Raw genomic sequence first — 17,187 nt, forward strand, 5'->3', positions numbered from 1 at the left:
CTGCGTGCACATAGAAGCCATCTTCAAAATCTGCTAGTTCTTGATCTGCAATAGTGTTGAGGTTTGTTGCCTGGTGTATGGTCTTAGCTTACTAGGTATTGTCAGAATCTTTTCAATGGCTTGGAGAGGTCTTGTCCTTGGAAATGCATTTCTGTACCCTTAGTTCTTTGTAGAAATATCTCTGTGATGTCTGGGCCAAGAGTTGGCCAAGGCTAGTTTGACACTGTTAAGCTGTGTGCTTAACAGAGCAGTTTAAGGGCAAAAACCCCTCACCCTATTCCATTGAATTATTTAGCAATAAAATCGCAGTGTGATGAGATTTGTAGAGCTCCTGCTGTAAATGATGTAATTGTTCTGAGTAGTGGACATGCGCTGCTGTTTGTTTGTTTGCTTTTAACTCTTTTTTTTTTGTGTTTTTTTTTTTTTCTTTTTTTGCCCTGCAGCTGTTTCTGGACTATTTATGTGACTACAGAACTAGAAAGAGATAGCAGCTGCAAGACCTGACCCTTCCTTGGGACTTACCTGTTTCTCTGCAATTGTTCTGTAAAGCAAAAGATTTCTCCTTCCTGGTGGTGTTGGATCAAAGTTCATTCATCTTCCAGCTCTGCATAGTTGCTGAAATCATTGCTATACAGGTGTTGGTGCATACGATCTGGCTTTTTTGCTCTAAGCATGGGTTGAGCATTTTTTTATTAACTATTTGGTGTAGTTTGAGGTTATTTAATGTATTAACCTAATCACTTTTGTAGAAGGATGGAAAATGTGGCTTCATTTTGACTTACAGCTTTAAGACTTGTTAAAGAATATCATGTGTTGCCTGAAATGGTAAATTTCTTGGGGCAGAAGCTGTGTTTTCATGTGCCTGATGTGTCTTATGTGCTAGTGTTTCTGTTTAAACTGTGCCGGGATAGGGATTTTTTTTTTGTTAGCCACTTCAGAAGAATGAGCTAAACATCACCACATTCTTTGCCCCTTGCACGTACAGCTGAATGGTGAGGCAGTGAACTGGAACTCCTATCAGTGTGCGTAGTCTGGGTAGGCATTTCCCATCCATGTACTAATCATCAATGCTCCACAGTGTGGGTTTGTAGCTGGGTCACACAGCCACAGCATGCAGCTGAACCTCTCAGCATCATGACATGATGGACCATGTGAGCTCATGAAGCACATACTTGCCTCTTAAATCTGTCTGGGTTGCTTGCAGAGATAAGGATGCAGTTGTCGATATGTGTAGAATCAAGGCATTTATTAATATACAACATAAGTGAATTAAAATAGTCTTTGAAAGCGGTAATATAGAAAGGAGCCATGATTTATCAGCTAGGGTTTCAAACAGTCATTTCATTTTAATTCCCAACACCCCACTGGCTGTCATGGAAAAAATAACTGTGTATGTTATGCTAATTTTTGCTGTTGTCAGGAAGCTGCAGGATAAAGGCATTGTGTGTAAGGTACACCACCACCTGAAAAAAGCGCCTTTATTCATGTGGAATTTGGTACTCTTGACAAGTTTTTGTCATCATCTTCAACACTGCTGCACTGATTCTTTGTTTGCTTGAATATGCTTGGACTGAGCAGCTTCCCAAATAATTCGGAGCCTTCCCAGAACTAAATTTCAAGTCTTGCTAGAAGCTTCTTTTTTTTTTTTCAGTCCCATGAAATTATAGAAGTACACTTTCAGGTCATACTATGTACCTTTGGAGTTTGTGGAGGAAGATTAAACTTAAGAAAGTTACTTTGATGCTTCCAAAACTTTCAGATTTTTGGCTTGAAAGATATGTGGTTTTCTTGTGCCACATTTCTAACGCTGCATTTGTAAACTCAAACAGTCCCAGTAACTAAGTAACAGAACAGCTGAATGTTTTCATAAAAACAACGTTGCTGCTTAGAGATGTGATTTACTACTTAAGTGTGTGTGTGTCTGTCCATATATACAGAGGCAAAAAGTGATGATGACCTCATCTTAAAACAGCTCACAAGAGCAGTCTCATTTTTTTCATCTGTGAGCTAAAGACAAATTTACTGTAAGAAGACAGAACTCCAGTTGCTTCAGTTGCAGTATCAGTACAAATCTCAGTACTCAATTGCAGAAATAATTCTGTTTGCAGTGATCAGTCCTTGAAATATAAACCTAAGAGAAAAAATTTATTCTCTTACATCTTTCCTTGTATCTTTGTTCAGAAAGGAAAGAATGAGAAGCTATTTAATAGTCAGGATTTTACAAGTAAATCTTAACATTGTGTTCAATATTGCCTTCTTAGAAAAATTTTCTTAAAGCAATTTAACAGCACTAGGACCATGTTTTTTACTTACAATTAGTTATAAGTGATGTCATATTGCAATCACTAGATATGCAAAATAGACCTGCTTATTTTCTAACCTTTTAAAACAAAAAAGGGATCTTCAGGTACTTCTATTTGGCTAAAGTTTCTAAGAATTTATGGGTCTGTTCCTCTCTGGACAAGATTCCAGGTATTCTGATTAATTCTAGTAACTTTTAGATGCTGCATATAGCTGTCATTTAATCTGTATTCATAGTTAAAATTTGTAAGCTTTACACTTGCATGTTTGTACTGAAACAGGTAATAGTCTTTACCAGAAGGAAACCTTTCTATTTGTGTAATATTTATTGATGTTAAACCCACATTATATCAGCACAACAATTCAAAGTAATGATAATACATTTTTTTATAAATACAAATAAAAGGTGGCAAAATAATGCTAGTGAAGCTAGACAAAAAAGGAAATTAGCATGTCAAGTTGAGAAAAATTTGGCAAATTATATGACACACTTTTTCTAGAATAGAATCAGATTATTCCCAGGTCATGACAGATTATGACGTTAACCTAGATTAACGATCCCCATAACTGGTCATATCCTTCACCAGAATACTACTACCTTATGTGCTAAAGTTTATTAGTCACTAAAACTCAAAAACACTGTGTACTTTGAAAGCAATACACATATAGCAGTAATGCATTATATGGTGTACACAATAAAAAAAAAAATTTAAAACCAAACAACCTAAGTACAGGACTTCTGAATAACTGAACTGAGATAAAAGATTTCAACACTTTTATTATAAATAATGAAAGATACCATATATGTGCTTCATATAAGGAATACAGTGTTTTCCTTTCATAGCAAAGTATGCTCGTACCATCAAATGCTCATTTTTCTTGTAAGGCCTAGAAATTCCCCCATCCATCCCTCCTTCCCTTCCTCCCTCCCTCCCTTTTATCTGAAATTCATTTGGTTCTAATTTAAGACTACCTAGTCAGGTCTGACTGAGGTGGGGCTTCAGTTTGATGTGGATTTGATTTGCATTCTGAAAGCAGCCTTCAGGCTTTTCATGTACGGCGCACAGACTCTACCCTTTAAAAGAGCTGTCATTTGCCTACAGTCCGGAGAAGAAAAAAAGTTAAATATACTGGAGATAGCTGCTATGTAAGAAGAAGCAATAAAAAGAAAAAGGGCCAAATTTAATGTTGTTTTAGTCCATCTTAATTTTCTACATCTTCAGATCTGCAAGTTTATCACCTGTGGTCTATACTTGTAATTTAAATTCATATTGCAGTCTCAACCGATTTTTCACTTGCTATACATTTCTAAAACCCTCACACACATTACACAAACTTTAAACAGTCAATCATACCACACATACACTCCCTAGTTTTCAGCTCACCTTTGCATTCCAGATTTTTTTATTGGAAGTATTAAGTTACAGATTGGCTTCAGGAAGTTGAGAAAGAGTTTCAACCTCTTGCCCTGTCCCCCTCCTCCCCCTTGCAGCAACCTGCTGCAGTGGTTCATGCTGTAGGCATTTTTTCCCTATCTGATTACCAATATTTATAGTCTGGAGTAGACTTATTATATGTCAGCTCTTTTTCCTCGTTGTCTTGAAGAGGTTAATTTACTTATGCTTAAAATGTCTTTGCTGTAGGTTTGTAGGTAAGCCTCCTCCTATATGGCAAAAAAGGAAAAATATAGAAGAATTTGAAGTTACAGTGTTGATGTTGCTTTATGGACTTGTCCATACTGACAGCATTTGAGGCAAGATATTTTTTCATTGTAGAACACAAAGCAGTTTGCAGAGATACAGCATTTTCTCACATTTCTCTTCTTGTCTCTTCCTGTGTTATTCTTACAGTATTGCACACATTCATGGTAGCTACCAGAATGCGTTGCCATTTCAGAACTATAGATAACCACACATTCTAATTTTCTTTGTAATCTCATGGCCTCAAATAAAACGTCTTGCATGATTAAGATTGTGTAGCATCTACTTACTGCTTATTGAAGGCATGTAGTGATCAATAGTGTTCTCTTCTGAAAAAAATCTGTCTCTCTGATGTGTTTTGGCCTTTATAACCCTTTTCAGGGTTATTTGTAAGAGCTGAAGCAACTTAGGTATAAGGAACTGGTGAACGTGTTTTTGTGTTGCAAAGTGTACTTTTCTATTAATCTATCTATTCTTCTAATTTGGTATAATGAATAAGGAATATATGGTTATTGTGTTGTTGATTATCTTTTGTACTTGAAGGTGTCTGCCTTTGCATAAAGTGATATAGGACTATCATTGGTCAAGGCAATGGCTTTCAGTGTTTCTGCTTTGAAAGAGAATGATGGAAGTGGCAGCTGGATCTACAGATCGTCACTTTCTACCAAGCCAGATGGCACTGTCAGGTGGACTGGGTTTGCTTCAGGCTGGAAAGCTGCTTTGATGTCAAGTCCTTGGTCACAAAGTGCAGCATATCGGCTGGCTGAGGGCCGCACCTTCTTTGGCTTGGTTGTCTGAGGGGGTTGTTGCCACTGAGCTGTAGATTCAAAAGGAAAAGAAAAACATAAGCTGTGCAGCAAAGTGTGCCAGATGCACAATCAACCCCTTGTAAAGGAGATACTAATTTCTGAGAAGCAGAAAATTATTATGTTGAAGGTAAGCTTGTTTCATGTCTTGGTGTTTTCTGGTTTGGTTTTTTTTTCCCTCAGTATCTAGTTTCACCTTCAAATGTTGTAAGTAAAAAACATCAGTGTCTGTGTTTGTTACTTTGCCTTTTCTCCATTGCTTTCTACTTTTTATTGTGTCGCTGAGAAGGGTATCAATGAGGGCTTTGTTTCTGTGCACTACATATTGTATCGACAGGCCTGCTCAAGTGTTCTGTTATATATAGAAGGAGGTCATCCAGTTGCCATTGCCACCCATTGTATGCTGAAGAATGTTGAGCCAAGTCTCTAATTCACAAGTCCCACTACCACCGCCACCCCAGAAACCATCCTTTATCATTCCAATCTCTCCCTTCTCCCTTTCCCAACTCCTTTTAATTCTTGTTATGAGAACACTGGAAAGAGATTTGCTATGTAAAGGGCTACTTTGGAACAAACCAAATAATTAAGCAGAAAGCCATAAAAGGTCTACTACACTTCTGGTGTTTATCACAGGTGTATTACAGGCCAATGTACAAAAGGTGAGGGAAGTGCTATTAGTGGAGCAGTAGTAATAATGATCCACAAAAAATAAGGTAACCATGCTGTTATCTGTTGTTAATTAGCTATATTAACTATGCTAAGCAAAAAGAGAAAGCACACATGCTTGTTTTGCTTTAGGTATCTGAAAGCTAGCAAAATGTTCTTTGACAGATCATTTGTTGTCTTGATGTGGATCTTTATTATTGAGGAGAAACTATAGACAAAAGAAAGAGAGATCAATGTAAACAAACTGAAACTTAGGAGACTGTTGCTTTTGAGGGGGGTAATGTGATCATGAAAATCGAAATCACTTACTATAAACATCCAACCTGGCAGTGCAAGACACAATCCCAGCCTCATTCTTAGCTGACACAGTGTACCAACCAGCATCCTCCTTTGTAGCTCCCTGAATAAGCAGGCAAATGTAGCCGTAATTATCCTGGTGCATGCTAAACAAGATAAAAGTAGAAAATGAGTCTTTAAATTGCAAAACAGTGTAGGCTATTTTAAATTGTAAACAGATTCAAACCTAGATACAGATTAATTACAGTGTGCTTTTAATTAATATGGAACTTCCTTTGAGATTTCCAAGTGGAAAATAAAATCCTGAGGATCCTTTGCAATTTGGTGGTTAAGATCTTGTATTGAAAACTAAGAAGCAAAATGCATAAAGTAAAGATTAAGACATGTGGAAATGTTCGAGCAGCAGAGATGCCAGAATTTATGCACACTTTTGGGGGGATGGATAAAAAACTTGAGGAACAAGGTACTGCAATAGTCTTAGGTATTTAGAGTAATTTATTACTGTGTCATATCAGTAACAAGTTCCTTTTCCTGCAATAAATAATGAGTTTGCTTTTAAACATTAATATGAAATGTTATAAAATATCAAAGAGTAGTTTATAGATCTTAAAATATAAAAAAATTAAATTTTAGTTGCTCAACTATGCAGTAGAGTTATGAATCAACATTTCTGCTGAGAAGCAGAGAGCTTTATTTAGTAACTTAGGTTTTCATCAGTGAATCTCTGTAAGTCTTTGTTCTAGAATAGAAAAACTACTTCTCCACATGCTTAAAGTACAAAGATAGTAAATTTAAGTCTAAGGCTAGAAAAAAGAACTAATATTTTAATTCTGTCTTGGCCACCAGGCTGACTGCAAGTTTGAGTAAATGTCATAAGTAGTTACAATAACGAGTTACTCTCTGTAAGCTGCTGGTCACACAAAGCATTCTTAAGACCTCTGAGGTTTACATTTTTGTTATAGGATAAATCATCACCAAACTTATACATAGGGAGATAATTCTAAGTCAGTCTAACCTCACTCGGTCAGTGTTGTATGTGAGTGACTCGTTCTCTTTCTTCCAAAATATCTGAGGAGATGGCTCCCCCGAGATTCGACACTCCAGTCGCACTGGAAACCCCTCAGTCACACCTGTGTTTTGCAGCTTCTCTATAAACATAGGTGCTTTGTGTACTTCCTTAGCTGTAAAAATAAAAGAGTGCAGTCATGTGGACACTAGTCTAAAAATGTAGCCTTTCTTTCAACAACGTGCCAAAAAACAATAATGAAAAATCCAAATGGTGGGGAACTTTACTATGGTCTTCATTAACCACATAGTCCAATCCTTGTTCATTTGAAGAAAACAGTCATGTCAGAATTTTATGAGGCAAAAAGTGAGTGCTAACAGAGCTGAGTGGTTTGCCCACTTCCTCCTAAGAGTTGAAATGTGGAGCGTGAAGACTCAATGACCTGGATGCAGGCTGCTTGTTAAAGAGCACTGCTTCATAGTCCACAGAAGGATGGCCTTTTAATTACACAAAGAACAGCTCTACCAAAAGGAATGGCATTAGTCTGATATGCTGGGAAACACACCTCATGTCTGACCAGCTATACCTGTTGGTAGGTCTGCATCTGCACAAAATGCTTTTAGAAACCCCATTCAAGAAAACAGTCTGGTTTGTGGCCTCAGCTGTGGCAACAGCCCGCTTCTCTGAACAGTGTGCACAGAGGCTACTTGCCAGTCAACTTACTACAACCACAACATAACATAAATGCATCACCTATAATATGCTATAGTTCAGTTACTGCCAGGCTTCCTTTTCTTAACCCCCATCCCTCAACCATATCATTTGATTCTTCATGTTATCCCTACAGTGCTCAGTGTGGAATTTCAGCTTGTTACCTGCAACAGTGAGCTCCAGGCTGAATGTGTTTTCACCAGCTCGGTTGCTGGCAGTGCATGTATAGATTCCAGCATCTCTGGCTGTGACTGGTTCTATGATCAAGGAGTGCACACCATTCTCACGCACCAACATTTTGTGAGAACTGTCAGGCCGAATTGGTCTTCCATTAAGTTGCCAGCTTAAATCTGGAGTTGGTAATCCACTAACCTGGTGTAAATGGAAAAATGGGAAGTGGTCTTAGCCATACAAACCACTGGAGGAGTCCTGACTTGTTACTTCAGAGAACTTTGGCTTTGTTTGCTACTGCAGATTTAGGGATCTAATTCTTTCCTGAATTACACATTGACTCAACTGTATTAATTTACTTACTTTCTGGCCAGCTCCCTGAATTCCATGATGTCTTATGGGCGTGACTGAAAAAAGATCTGTGTTTCGATATGCTAGACACTAAATAATTATAGACTGCAAAACAAAAGGCAGGGTGATACCTTTTGTCTTTTTTTTTTATTGTTTCCTCTTCACATGGACTGAGAAGATACTTCTTTCTGGATTAGCTTCTGGAAAACTTTCAGACAGGAAGAAGTTATCTGACAAATTACTGAACTCTTAAGTTCTATTCCACTTAGGTATAAGCTAGTGACAGCACCGCCTGCACTAGTTAATGCTTAGTCTGTGTGACCAAGTCTTGTACCTTTGAAAGTCATGCCATTTGCTGTGGGTACTGCTTGAAAACAAATAGCTTCTCCCAAATATATCAGCATAAAGTAAACAGAAATCATCCAAGCCTTAATTAATTCTTTTAGGCAAAATCATAAATCAAGATTATATTGTCTGAAGCTTTCATGTGGGATCGAAACTCAGGTAGCAAAAGGACTTAAAACAGAAAAGCACACTGTCTTTATAGTATGTGCTGCTTCCTTCTACACCCCAGCATAGCTGAGTAGCAAAGATCAGTTTATTCTGAGTTGTAAGGTTTGCCTGAAGCACTTTCATTTGAGGGGAGGCACACTTTCATTGTCAGCTTGCTCACAAGCACTGAGATTAATTAATGTATTGAGGGCCACTAAAAGTGCCAGTAGGAAAAATAACTTGAAAAAGAAACAAGCTTGGGTTTTGAGTCAGCTAATGTTATCAAAAAGTTGCTGCTGCCTTTTGCATGATACTTGCCTTGCAGTCCATTCTGCACAGTTTTCCTTCTTGAACAGTCAGGTCTCCAGGAGCCTGCAGAAAATGAGGCCGGAAGAATCGTTCCTGAATGGGTTCATTTTCTTCACCACTGTCCCTTGACCGAGATCGTGGTCTTAAAATAACATGAAATAAAGATAAATTATTTCGTTTTTTCTACTCAATGCGAAGAACCAAAATAATTTATAAGAATGCTTTGAATTTTAAATCACTTCTTTGACCTTTACCATAATCACTCCACATACACTGGCTGCATTTGGCTCAGACTGAGTTCATTACTGAGTAATGAATAATAAGTACTGAGCACTTATTATTTTCACTCGATTTACATGTTGTGGCAAAATATGATCAAGAAAATAATCTTGTGAAAGAATAATTGCTTGTAATAATAGTTTATGTATGATAGTGCTTTTGTTAGTTAGTCTTTTAGTTAGTCTTATATCACTGAAACAGTGATTTAAATCAGGTAAGTCAGTAGGCCTTAGCATACAGCTTCAGTTCCTCATTTCTGGTGTCCTGTGTATTTAATCCCTTCACTGCTGCTGATTACACCAGAAAGTGCAGGCACTGTTTGTTAATTATGTGTGCCCCGTGGCAAATAACAGCATCTAAAAGCTAACTCATCTCACTTAAGAAGAGACTTTTTAGATCTTGCCTTGTGTAGTATGGCCACTACTGAAGGCCATACAGAAAGTTATGTGGGTTGAAGTGCTCTGAATACTCCAGCTGCACACTGTTCTGTGGAGATTAAGTTCAATTAGAGTTGCTTGGATTGGGTTTAATTTGTCCTTCTCTCTCTCACTGTGGTGTTTGAATTCTGACCAGAAGTCCCTTCTGCTACAGTATAATCTATCATAAATAGATACATTTTGACTTTTTAATGATCATCACAGTTTTTCCACAGCTATAACTAAAGGCAAATAAGGGGGGCTGGGGAGGGGTGGGAGGGAAATCTAGCCCACACTGCTTATTAACATAGGAAAGGATACTGAAATGGGGAACACAGACTGACAAAGCTTGGGTAAACCTTCAGGTGTCTAAATACAGGTCTTAAGCACCTAATATTTTTCTGCGACTTGAACACACCTAAAGCTATGTCAGTAGCTCCTACCCTGCAGCTCAGGAAACACTAAGCTCTAGATGGTGAGATTCTACCTGTGCCTCATGTGCCTGTCCATGATGGAAGATTTTTTTGTTATTTCTTCTGCTAGACCAACTAGAAAGGATGGTATGTTGTCAAGTGAGAGGTACACAGTACAAGCAACTCATGAAAAAGCTGCCTTTAGAGGATTCACGTGGATCTTGTTTAAATACCGTTGATAAGATGCCAATAAAGTAGCAATAACTAGTGCTTTGTCATGTCTTGCAAGGCTGAACCAAAGAGGTTAACTAGCACAACAAAAATGTGAAAATCCTGAAAGCCACCATGTCACTGCTGCAGCTGCATAAAAAGGAAGCATGGGTCAAAACTGGGGGGGGGGGGGGGGAAGAAATCACACCAAATGAAATGGGAGGAGTTTATGACCAAAGAGGTTTTGCTTTGTTGATATTGTGGTGTTGAAAAGATATGAAAAATAAATATACATCTGAAAGGAAAAATAAATCAGCATGCTGTTTAGTCTAGAGATAAAGATAAATAACGCATTTCTTCTTACAATTTTGTAAATGTACCTCTAAAATTTCAGACCACTTTTAAGCCTTTACCTTGAGAGGTGAAACTATGGTTATTCTCAAACATTTTGTGGTTGTAAAGAAATAATGAAATTACCAGAGATTAGTAGAACTTCAGATGTCTAGGACTGACATATTGAATAGACTGGAATACCCTTAAATTAGTTGTGGGTTCTTTAGTGTTTTTATATGGGAATTAAATTGCAAAGATTAGTTTCAGCAATACTGACATCATGTACAAAATGTGTCCAAGGGAGACTCCATGGGTTGGTGTGGCGCAATGCAATAGGAATTTCAGCTGGGGAAAACGTTATGTCTGACCATATGATAAGGATCACTAACTCGGGATAAAGGAGATTAAGTTCAAATTAATCCTCTAGTTGAGAGCAGGAGTAATAGGAACATGTATTTATAAATTTTTCTTAAATCTCATGCATTTTAAGAGCTCTGGCTGCAGTGCACCACAAGATAGCTTAGGTGCAGCAGTGTTGAGCACCACGTCAGGAACTGAGCCCAAGCTTTGTACATGTTCAGAAGTTCCTCCTGCATATAAAGCGATGCTAAGATGGTTATGTTTGCAACCTGAGCAAATTCCAGAAAAATACATGAAAAATGAAATAGCAGCTACAACGTGTGTTTACGTGAGTGAACAATAGTGTCATTACATCTATTCTCTGTATTATAGTCAGACAACATTGAGATTCTGTGGTCATTGTGTCCATTAAGCAAAACAGGTGCCTTGTCACAGCAGAATCCAGAACCAAAGCCCTTGTAGTCCCTGAAAAGCAGAATCCTGCTTGTGTAACTAAAATTGTTTCTTTGGTATTGTCTGAAGCTGACTCAGCTCTGCTAAACAGCCTCAGAAATGCTTTGGGTAATGAAAAAAAAAAAAAAGTATTTGAAGGGAAAGTCCCCCTATATGGTTCACAAACATAAACTAAAGCTTTGTATGTGAATGATTGTAAACTTACCAAAAGTAAGTTGAATACTTTATATCTGACTTATTAGAACCTGAACTGAAATCACTGAAATACTAAAATATTTCTAATGTAAATCTAAGAAACTTCTTTGACATGAAGTAATTTCTGCTGTTTCTTAAAAACAAGAAATTTTCTTTATTGAAAGCTGCAGAAAGTAAGTGTTTCCTGGTAGAATTCCACTCAGGTGAGTTGTTTTAAAAATATATGTAAGAAGGTCCTTCCCAACAGTTGGTAGTGTAATTTGAGGTAAGGAATAATTAGTGAACAACAAAAAGAAAGGAGGAGGATGACAGAGGCAAGATTAAAGATATTTAAAAGTCATGTCATTTCCAAGTTTGCTTACCCTTCTTTAAGCTTTGCAGAAATTTTTAGACAGCAGAGGTCACATTTCTTCTGGAATGCCATACTTTTAACTTACCTTCTTACTTCACATTCTTTATCTTATCACAATAATTTTGCAAAACACGTATTATTGCAAGAAAGAAAGAAAAGCATCAAGTACCTTCTTATGTGAGGCTGACCAGAAGGTGACCAAGGACTGCGGCCTCTCTGATTTACAGCTTGAACCATCAGCCTGCCTGTGCAACTTACTCTGCCCTGTTATGATGATGGAAAGGAAGACCATTAGAAGACTTAGAGTATGCAACAATAAATGTTTGACCTAATAAATGTTTGACCTGATCTTTTTTGCCACCTGTTACAGATTCCGCAATACAATTGCTTCTTTTGCGAACTCATTAAAAAACATTTGTCAAGACACCTTCTAAAGCTTGCACTCTTACCACAGAACAGCCTGGAATACTTGTAACTATAACATGGTCATCATTAAAATGTTCCTTCTGGAAGTTTTGGGGTTTTTTAAATTATTATTAGTACCACTGGCAATTAAGTCCTTAAAACTGAATCTTGACTAAGTTATTGATGTGGTTGAGAGGTTGTTCTGTGTGGCAAGTGGACAGAAAGACTGGACAAGTAGTTCAAGATCTTGAACTAAGTATTAGTGGTTAATGACAGAGCCACTGCCTCTCCACTTGATCTGGTGGGGCCACAATTAAAAAAAACCAAACAACCCAAACCCAAAACACAACAACTCTGTGAATGTAAAAAATCAAACCAAAACAAAAAAGCAAAAAACAACCAACAAAAGAGTTGAAGGGTCCTCTCTGAAAAGTGAGCTTGGCTTAGGGGTAGGAATTGCACTGAAGCACACACCTGTACTGGTAGGTGCCAGGAATAGGCCAGTCATCTTATGTTATTTTCAGTGAATGATGAATAAAGCATGGACTCTGTTGTATTAGGTTCCTTTTTATGTTTTACTTCATTTTCTAGAAGACAGGTTGTACACCACCAGCAGAGTGCTAAAGAGTTTGGGATGGGACTGGCTGCAGCTAGAACCACTGACCCCCAGGGCCCTGTAGAATTCACCATGTAAGAGGGAAAAGTATCTGGTGGTATTAATAAATAGACACAAATATAAAAGCTGTGTATAAAAATAAAACTGCAGCAAAAGTTTATGTACTTTTATTTTAAAAATGTATTTTAAATAACTTTGAAAACTGATAAGAAACTTCTTTGACAAATGCATAGAAATGTACATTTGTCTCTCTGCCTTCTGGATTGGTAGCAGTGAGGCAATAGCCACATCAGCATTGCAGTGTAATTTGGTTCTATGCTCACCAGTGAAGTCTTTGAGGATAAAGTGACAAATATTTTTGTCACAGTAATTTGAAGGATGAAAATAACTGTTAATTGACAACTGGCCAAAGCCCATCGATAACTGGTTTCAGTGGGGTAATGAGCAGCCTTCAAATGGTGACAGCTTTTGTTTTACTGCTGGACTGTTAGAAATGATGTCCCTGTGTCCTGCTTTTATTCCCATGACCCATTTAGTCCACAAAAAAAACCCAACTTGTGTTAAAGTAAGCCATTGTGCATGACCTGCAGCAATTTCTCAAGCAAAAGCTTTTTTTGTGTGTGTTATGTGACCTTTAAAGACATCTAGAACAAATAAATTTCTATTTTAGGCACCACTACATAATCATCTTTTTTTCTGGCAGGTGATGAATTTCACACATTTTGAGATAATTTCTGTGTATCTCAATACATGAAGGCATCACAAATGGAAAAACAAAGGTCAGCAAGGAATTTGGATAAGAAAGAATAAGTAGGAAGCGGAAGATTTGGAAAAGTCATGGGATGAATGAGCAGGATGCAATGAGTAGGAAGTTACTGATGAGAAGATGGCCTAGAAAACAAGGGAGATCCAGACTGAGGACTGTGAGTGCATACTCAGGAGACATGGGGAGAATGGGATAAAGAGAAAGAAGGTGAAAACTTGACTCAAGCTCTTGCAGCTCATGGAAAGAAATCAGTTAAGGGATGTAACCTGTAACTAAGGGCCTAACACAGGCAAGGTTTTGTGTTGGTATAGGCCCAGGGTCTATTTGCTCTGGATTAAGTTAAATGGCAAATATTACTGCAAAGCCCAGAGGTGTGTCAGAGCCTTAACTTCAGATCATCACTGGCAACAGTGTCTGCAGCACTCGCTACCATGGACAGTTTCCAAGGTGTGTCAACAAGTCATTTTGCACACACAAATCTTGTAATGTTAGTCCAGACTGTGAGATGGCATAAACTGGCAGAACTTTAATGAACTGAATACTTTGCTTTAATAAAATCAATTTTGATCAGTTAAGAATATGCCCTTTTGCTCTGTAGTTTGGTGGTTCCAATAGCAATTATCAAAACACAGCTACAGTCTGGCAAATATCTACCAGTCCATCATAATCCTGAAGTAGGCTACCTTGTATTTACTTATTTTGCTTTTCTTAAGGAAAGGTTTCCAAATTTGCCTAAGTTTGTGATAGCTTTGAGATGTGAACAACTTTCCACTAGAATTGAGGAGGCAATGCCAAAATTATTTTCACTCAGGATGACTTAAAAGAATTGGAATCCAGATCTTCGAGTGTGAAAGGCTAGCACATTAACTCACAGCCCTTCTTTGCCTCCATTGTACTGTTAAATGCATAATAAAAGCAAGCAAATAGAGGAGGTAAGTATGTTTGCCTGGGAATGACACTGTAAAGAAAGAATAGAATAGGCTTGGTGACACAGACAGATGTTTTGCTTAGGGGAGCCAGAGGAGGATGCCTCTGGCTTTTCTCCAAAGAGGGGGAAGAAGCACAGATGCAAAATTTTAGAATTTAACAACATTGTTTTTTCAATCCTTAAACATAGAACAAGAGAAAACCAGCTCATTTCAGTACATCTAAAACCCGCTAACAAACTAATGTCATCACCATCATCCATCAGTGACCAGAACTGATAACCTGGGTTACTGTTGTGTCATATTGAATGAGCAGAATAACAATGCTAAAAAAGTAGGCCCTGAATACTCAGGGACAGAGTACAGTGCCCAATCACTAAAGCAGCTTATTCACCAAGTTCTTTGACATATTGGGCCATGCAGTAGTAACACTACACAGGGAAGTTCTGTACATGCACTAACACAACACTTACAGAAAGACAAACAGGACTCACTTCCTAGCATGTATATATTTATAATTTTAAAACCTGATGTGAATTTCCACAATTTAAACTGTACCAAGTCTTATAACAGAATGGTCACCTATGTGTAAAAATTCCCATCTTGAAGAATTCTGTTGGCCTTATGCTGTTTCATTATTGTTTCTTCATTTCTGTTATTCATATATGGAGATATATGTTTCAACTACCCTGCTCTAAGCACTGCAGCTTGTAGAATCTAACCTACAACTGCTGTTTGTGTGCCATCTGTGTGTACAGCCCCACAGACTCACAAGCATGCTTCAGTGTGAGCAGGACTGACAGTTCAAGAGCAAGGCATAAATGGCAGCGTCACACTCAATAACCATGGCAACACTCACAACAGAGCACAACACGCCTGCTCAGATTAAACTCTGTCTCAGTGATACAGTCTGTTATTTTACAGTGTGATTCTTCTTGCAGGCTGGGTCTTGGCAAGATGTTTGGTGCTACAGAAGAAAATAATTCGTTACATCCCTACAGTTATGTTGCTGCCCTGGTTTCTCACGTGCAAACCTTTCCCTTCCATTTGCTGTGCTGTAGGAAAAAATGGATTGAAGAAGATACTTCAATAGGGTGTGTGGACTGTAAGTTTAGCTGTGCCCAGTGCATTAGTAGGTTTCTGTTGTATAACTCAGCTCTGGTATTGGGTCTGCAAAACCCAAGTAATATAACAAAACCAGTAACACTCTGTGTTTCAGAAAAACATTGTTTAAGACTTTGGCACCAACAGACACCTCTCCCCCTACATAATAAGAGAATGGTTTGCCTTACAGAACTGCAATCCCCAACTAATGTAAACACGTTGAGGTGAGAGGTACTCCCACTCCTTTCAAAAAGTTGGCCTCAGTTTGTGAATAGCACCAACAGAAGAAAAATTAGACTGCAGGATTTGGTTACTTCTGCTGGTAAACTGGACTTTTTTCTCCCTTTAGATTATGTAAGCTTAGTTAGGATAGTGAGATGTTAGCAGCTAAAATAAATGGTGGAAGAGTGATTAAAAAACAACACCCCTCCCCTCCGAAACCTCAAGCCACAGGAAAAAACCCTACTGTTGAGTTGCTAATCTCTTGGAGATAGAAAGGTTCCACCCTACTGATTGATGCAAGATGAAAACAGAAATTAAACTTACATACTTTACAGTGACTTCATCATTTAATTAAATCATGCATACGTAAGATGAGATAGTTTTCTGAAGATTTATGTCCAGAAGCATGTTTGCTCTGGAGCCAAACCTTCATTTACCTGTGGGTTAGCAGCCATAATAGTGTAATTCCCATCATCATCCAGGGTGGAGGCTGCAGTATGCAGTGAGCAAGTTCCATCAGGTTCTCTTTGAATTCGGTAGTGATCACTTTGTTTAGAAATTTGCTTTCCATCTTTAAACCAATAAATCTGCAGGAAAATAACAAGGCACAGCTGATAAGAGGTGGGTGTTCATTGTCATAATTTCTCAATTATTAGCGGAAATGAACCTTAACTGCTGAAAACCTCAGGTAGTACACTGAGCACAGAACTGAACTTCACAAACTGCTAAAAAACAAGGTACAGCTTAGCAGTTGTTCAAAGAGAAACATCAACATTTACTGAAGAATTTTACAGGTGCATAAGGGCTGTACACATCCCAAGGACAGAACACCAGCTAAACATTTCAACACAGCTAAACATTTCAACAACAGAAAAATGAACTTGGTTACAAAGAAAAGTTCCATTTCAGAGAAGATTACTAACTTCAAATTTTTATTTCACTTAAACCTGAAGAAGCTGGAGAAAGAATGTTATTGGTCTTCTTTTCAGAAAATAAAAACATAAAACAAGGTAATTGTAGGAATAATTAGTTCAGTGATTAATAAAATAGAAGCAATGATCTCACTGTTGAAACACAGATTTCATTTCATATCCATTATGCTGATTGGACTGGGCCAAAAAGCCAGAAGAGGACTGAGCTGCTCAGGCTGGCAGTGAGCAGGTCAGTGTGAGTGCATGACTGAAACCAGCAGTGTCACCTCCCTGTGACAGGCATCTACAGAAAGGGACAGCTTCACAAAGTACTAGGAAATACTTCAAAACACATAGATAGCCTTTCATAATTGTGTGCCAACACCAGCGTAGTTCCAAGCTGTACAGAACAGCTA

At 37.9% G+C, this 17,187-nt stretch overlaps 1 protein-coding gene across 3 annotated transcripts in view; it reads right to left on the reverse strand.

The window, feature by feature from the left end:
• Positions 1 to 2,612: 2,612 nt before the first annotated feature.
• PALLD (palladin, cytoskeletal associated protein) overlaps positions 2,613 to 17,187 on the reverse strand; it is a 62,591-nt gene continuing 48,016 nt past the window's right edge. For all 3 annotated transcript variants that reach the window (XM_030449773.1, XM_030449772.1, XM_030449774.1), the window contains 7 exons: positions 16,298 to 16,447; positions 11,991 to 12,085; positions 8,820 to 8,952; positions 7,652 to 7,859; positions 6,786 to 6,951; positions 5,783 to 5,916; positions 2,613 to 4,818 (listed from right to left, as the gene is read on the reverse strand). In XM_030449773.1, coding sequence (XP_030305633.1) covers positions 4,646 to 4,818; positions 5,783 to 5,916; positions 6,786 to 6,951; positions 7,652 to 7,859; positions 8,820 to 8,952; positions 11,991 to 12,085; positions 16,298 to 16,447 — 1,059 coding nt within the window. In that variant the 3' untranslated portion in view covers positions 2,613 to 4,645. The remainder of the gene's footprint in view (positions 4,819 to 5,782; positions 5,917 to 6,785; positions 6,952 to 7,651; positions 7,860 to 8,819; positions 8,953 to 11,990; positions 12,086 to 16,297; positions 16,448 to 17,187) is intronic.

The sequence above is a fragment of the Calypte anna genome, chromosome 4A (genome assembly GCF_003957555.1).
Source record: "Calypte anna isolate BGI_N300 chromosome 4A, bCalAnn1_v1.p, whole genome shotgun sequence".
Lineage (NCBI taxonomy): Eukaryota > Metazoa > Chordata > Aves > Apodiformes > Trochilidae > Calypte > Calypte anna.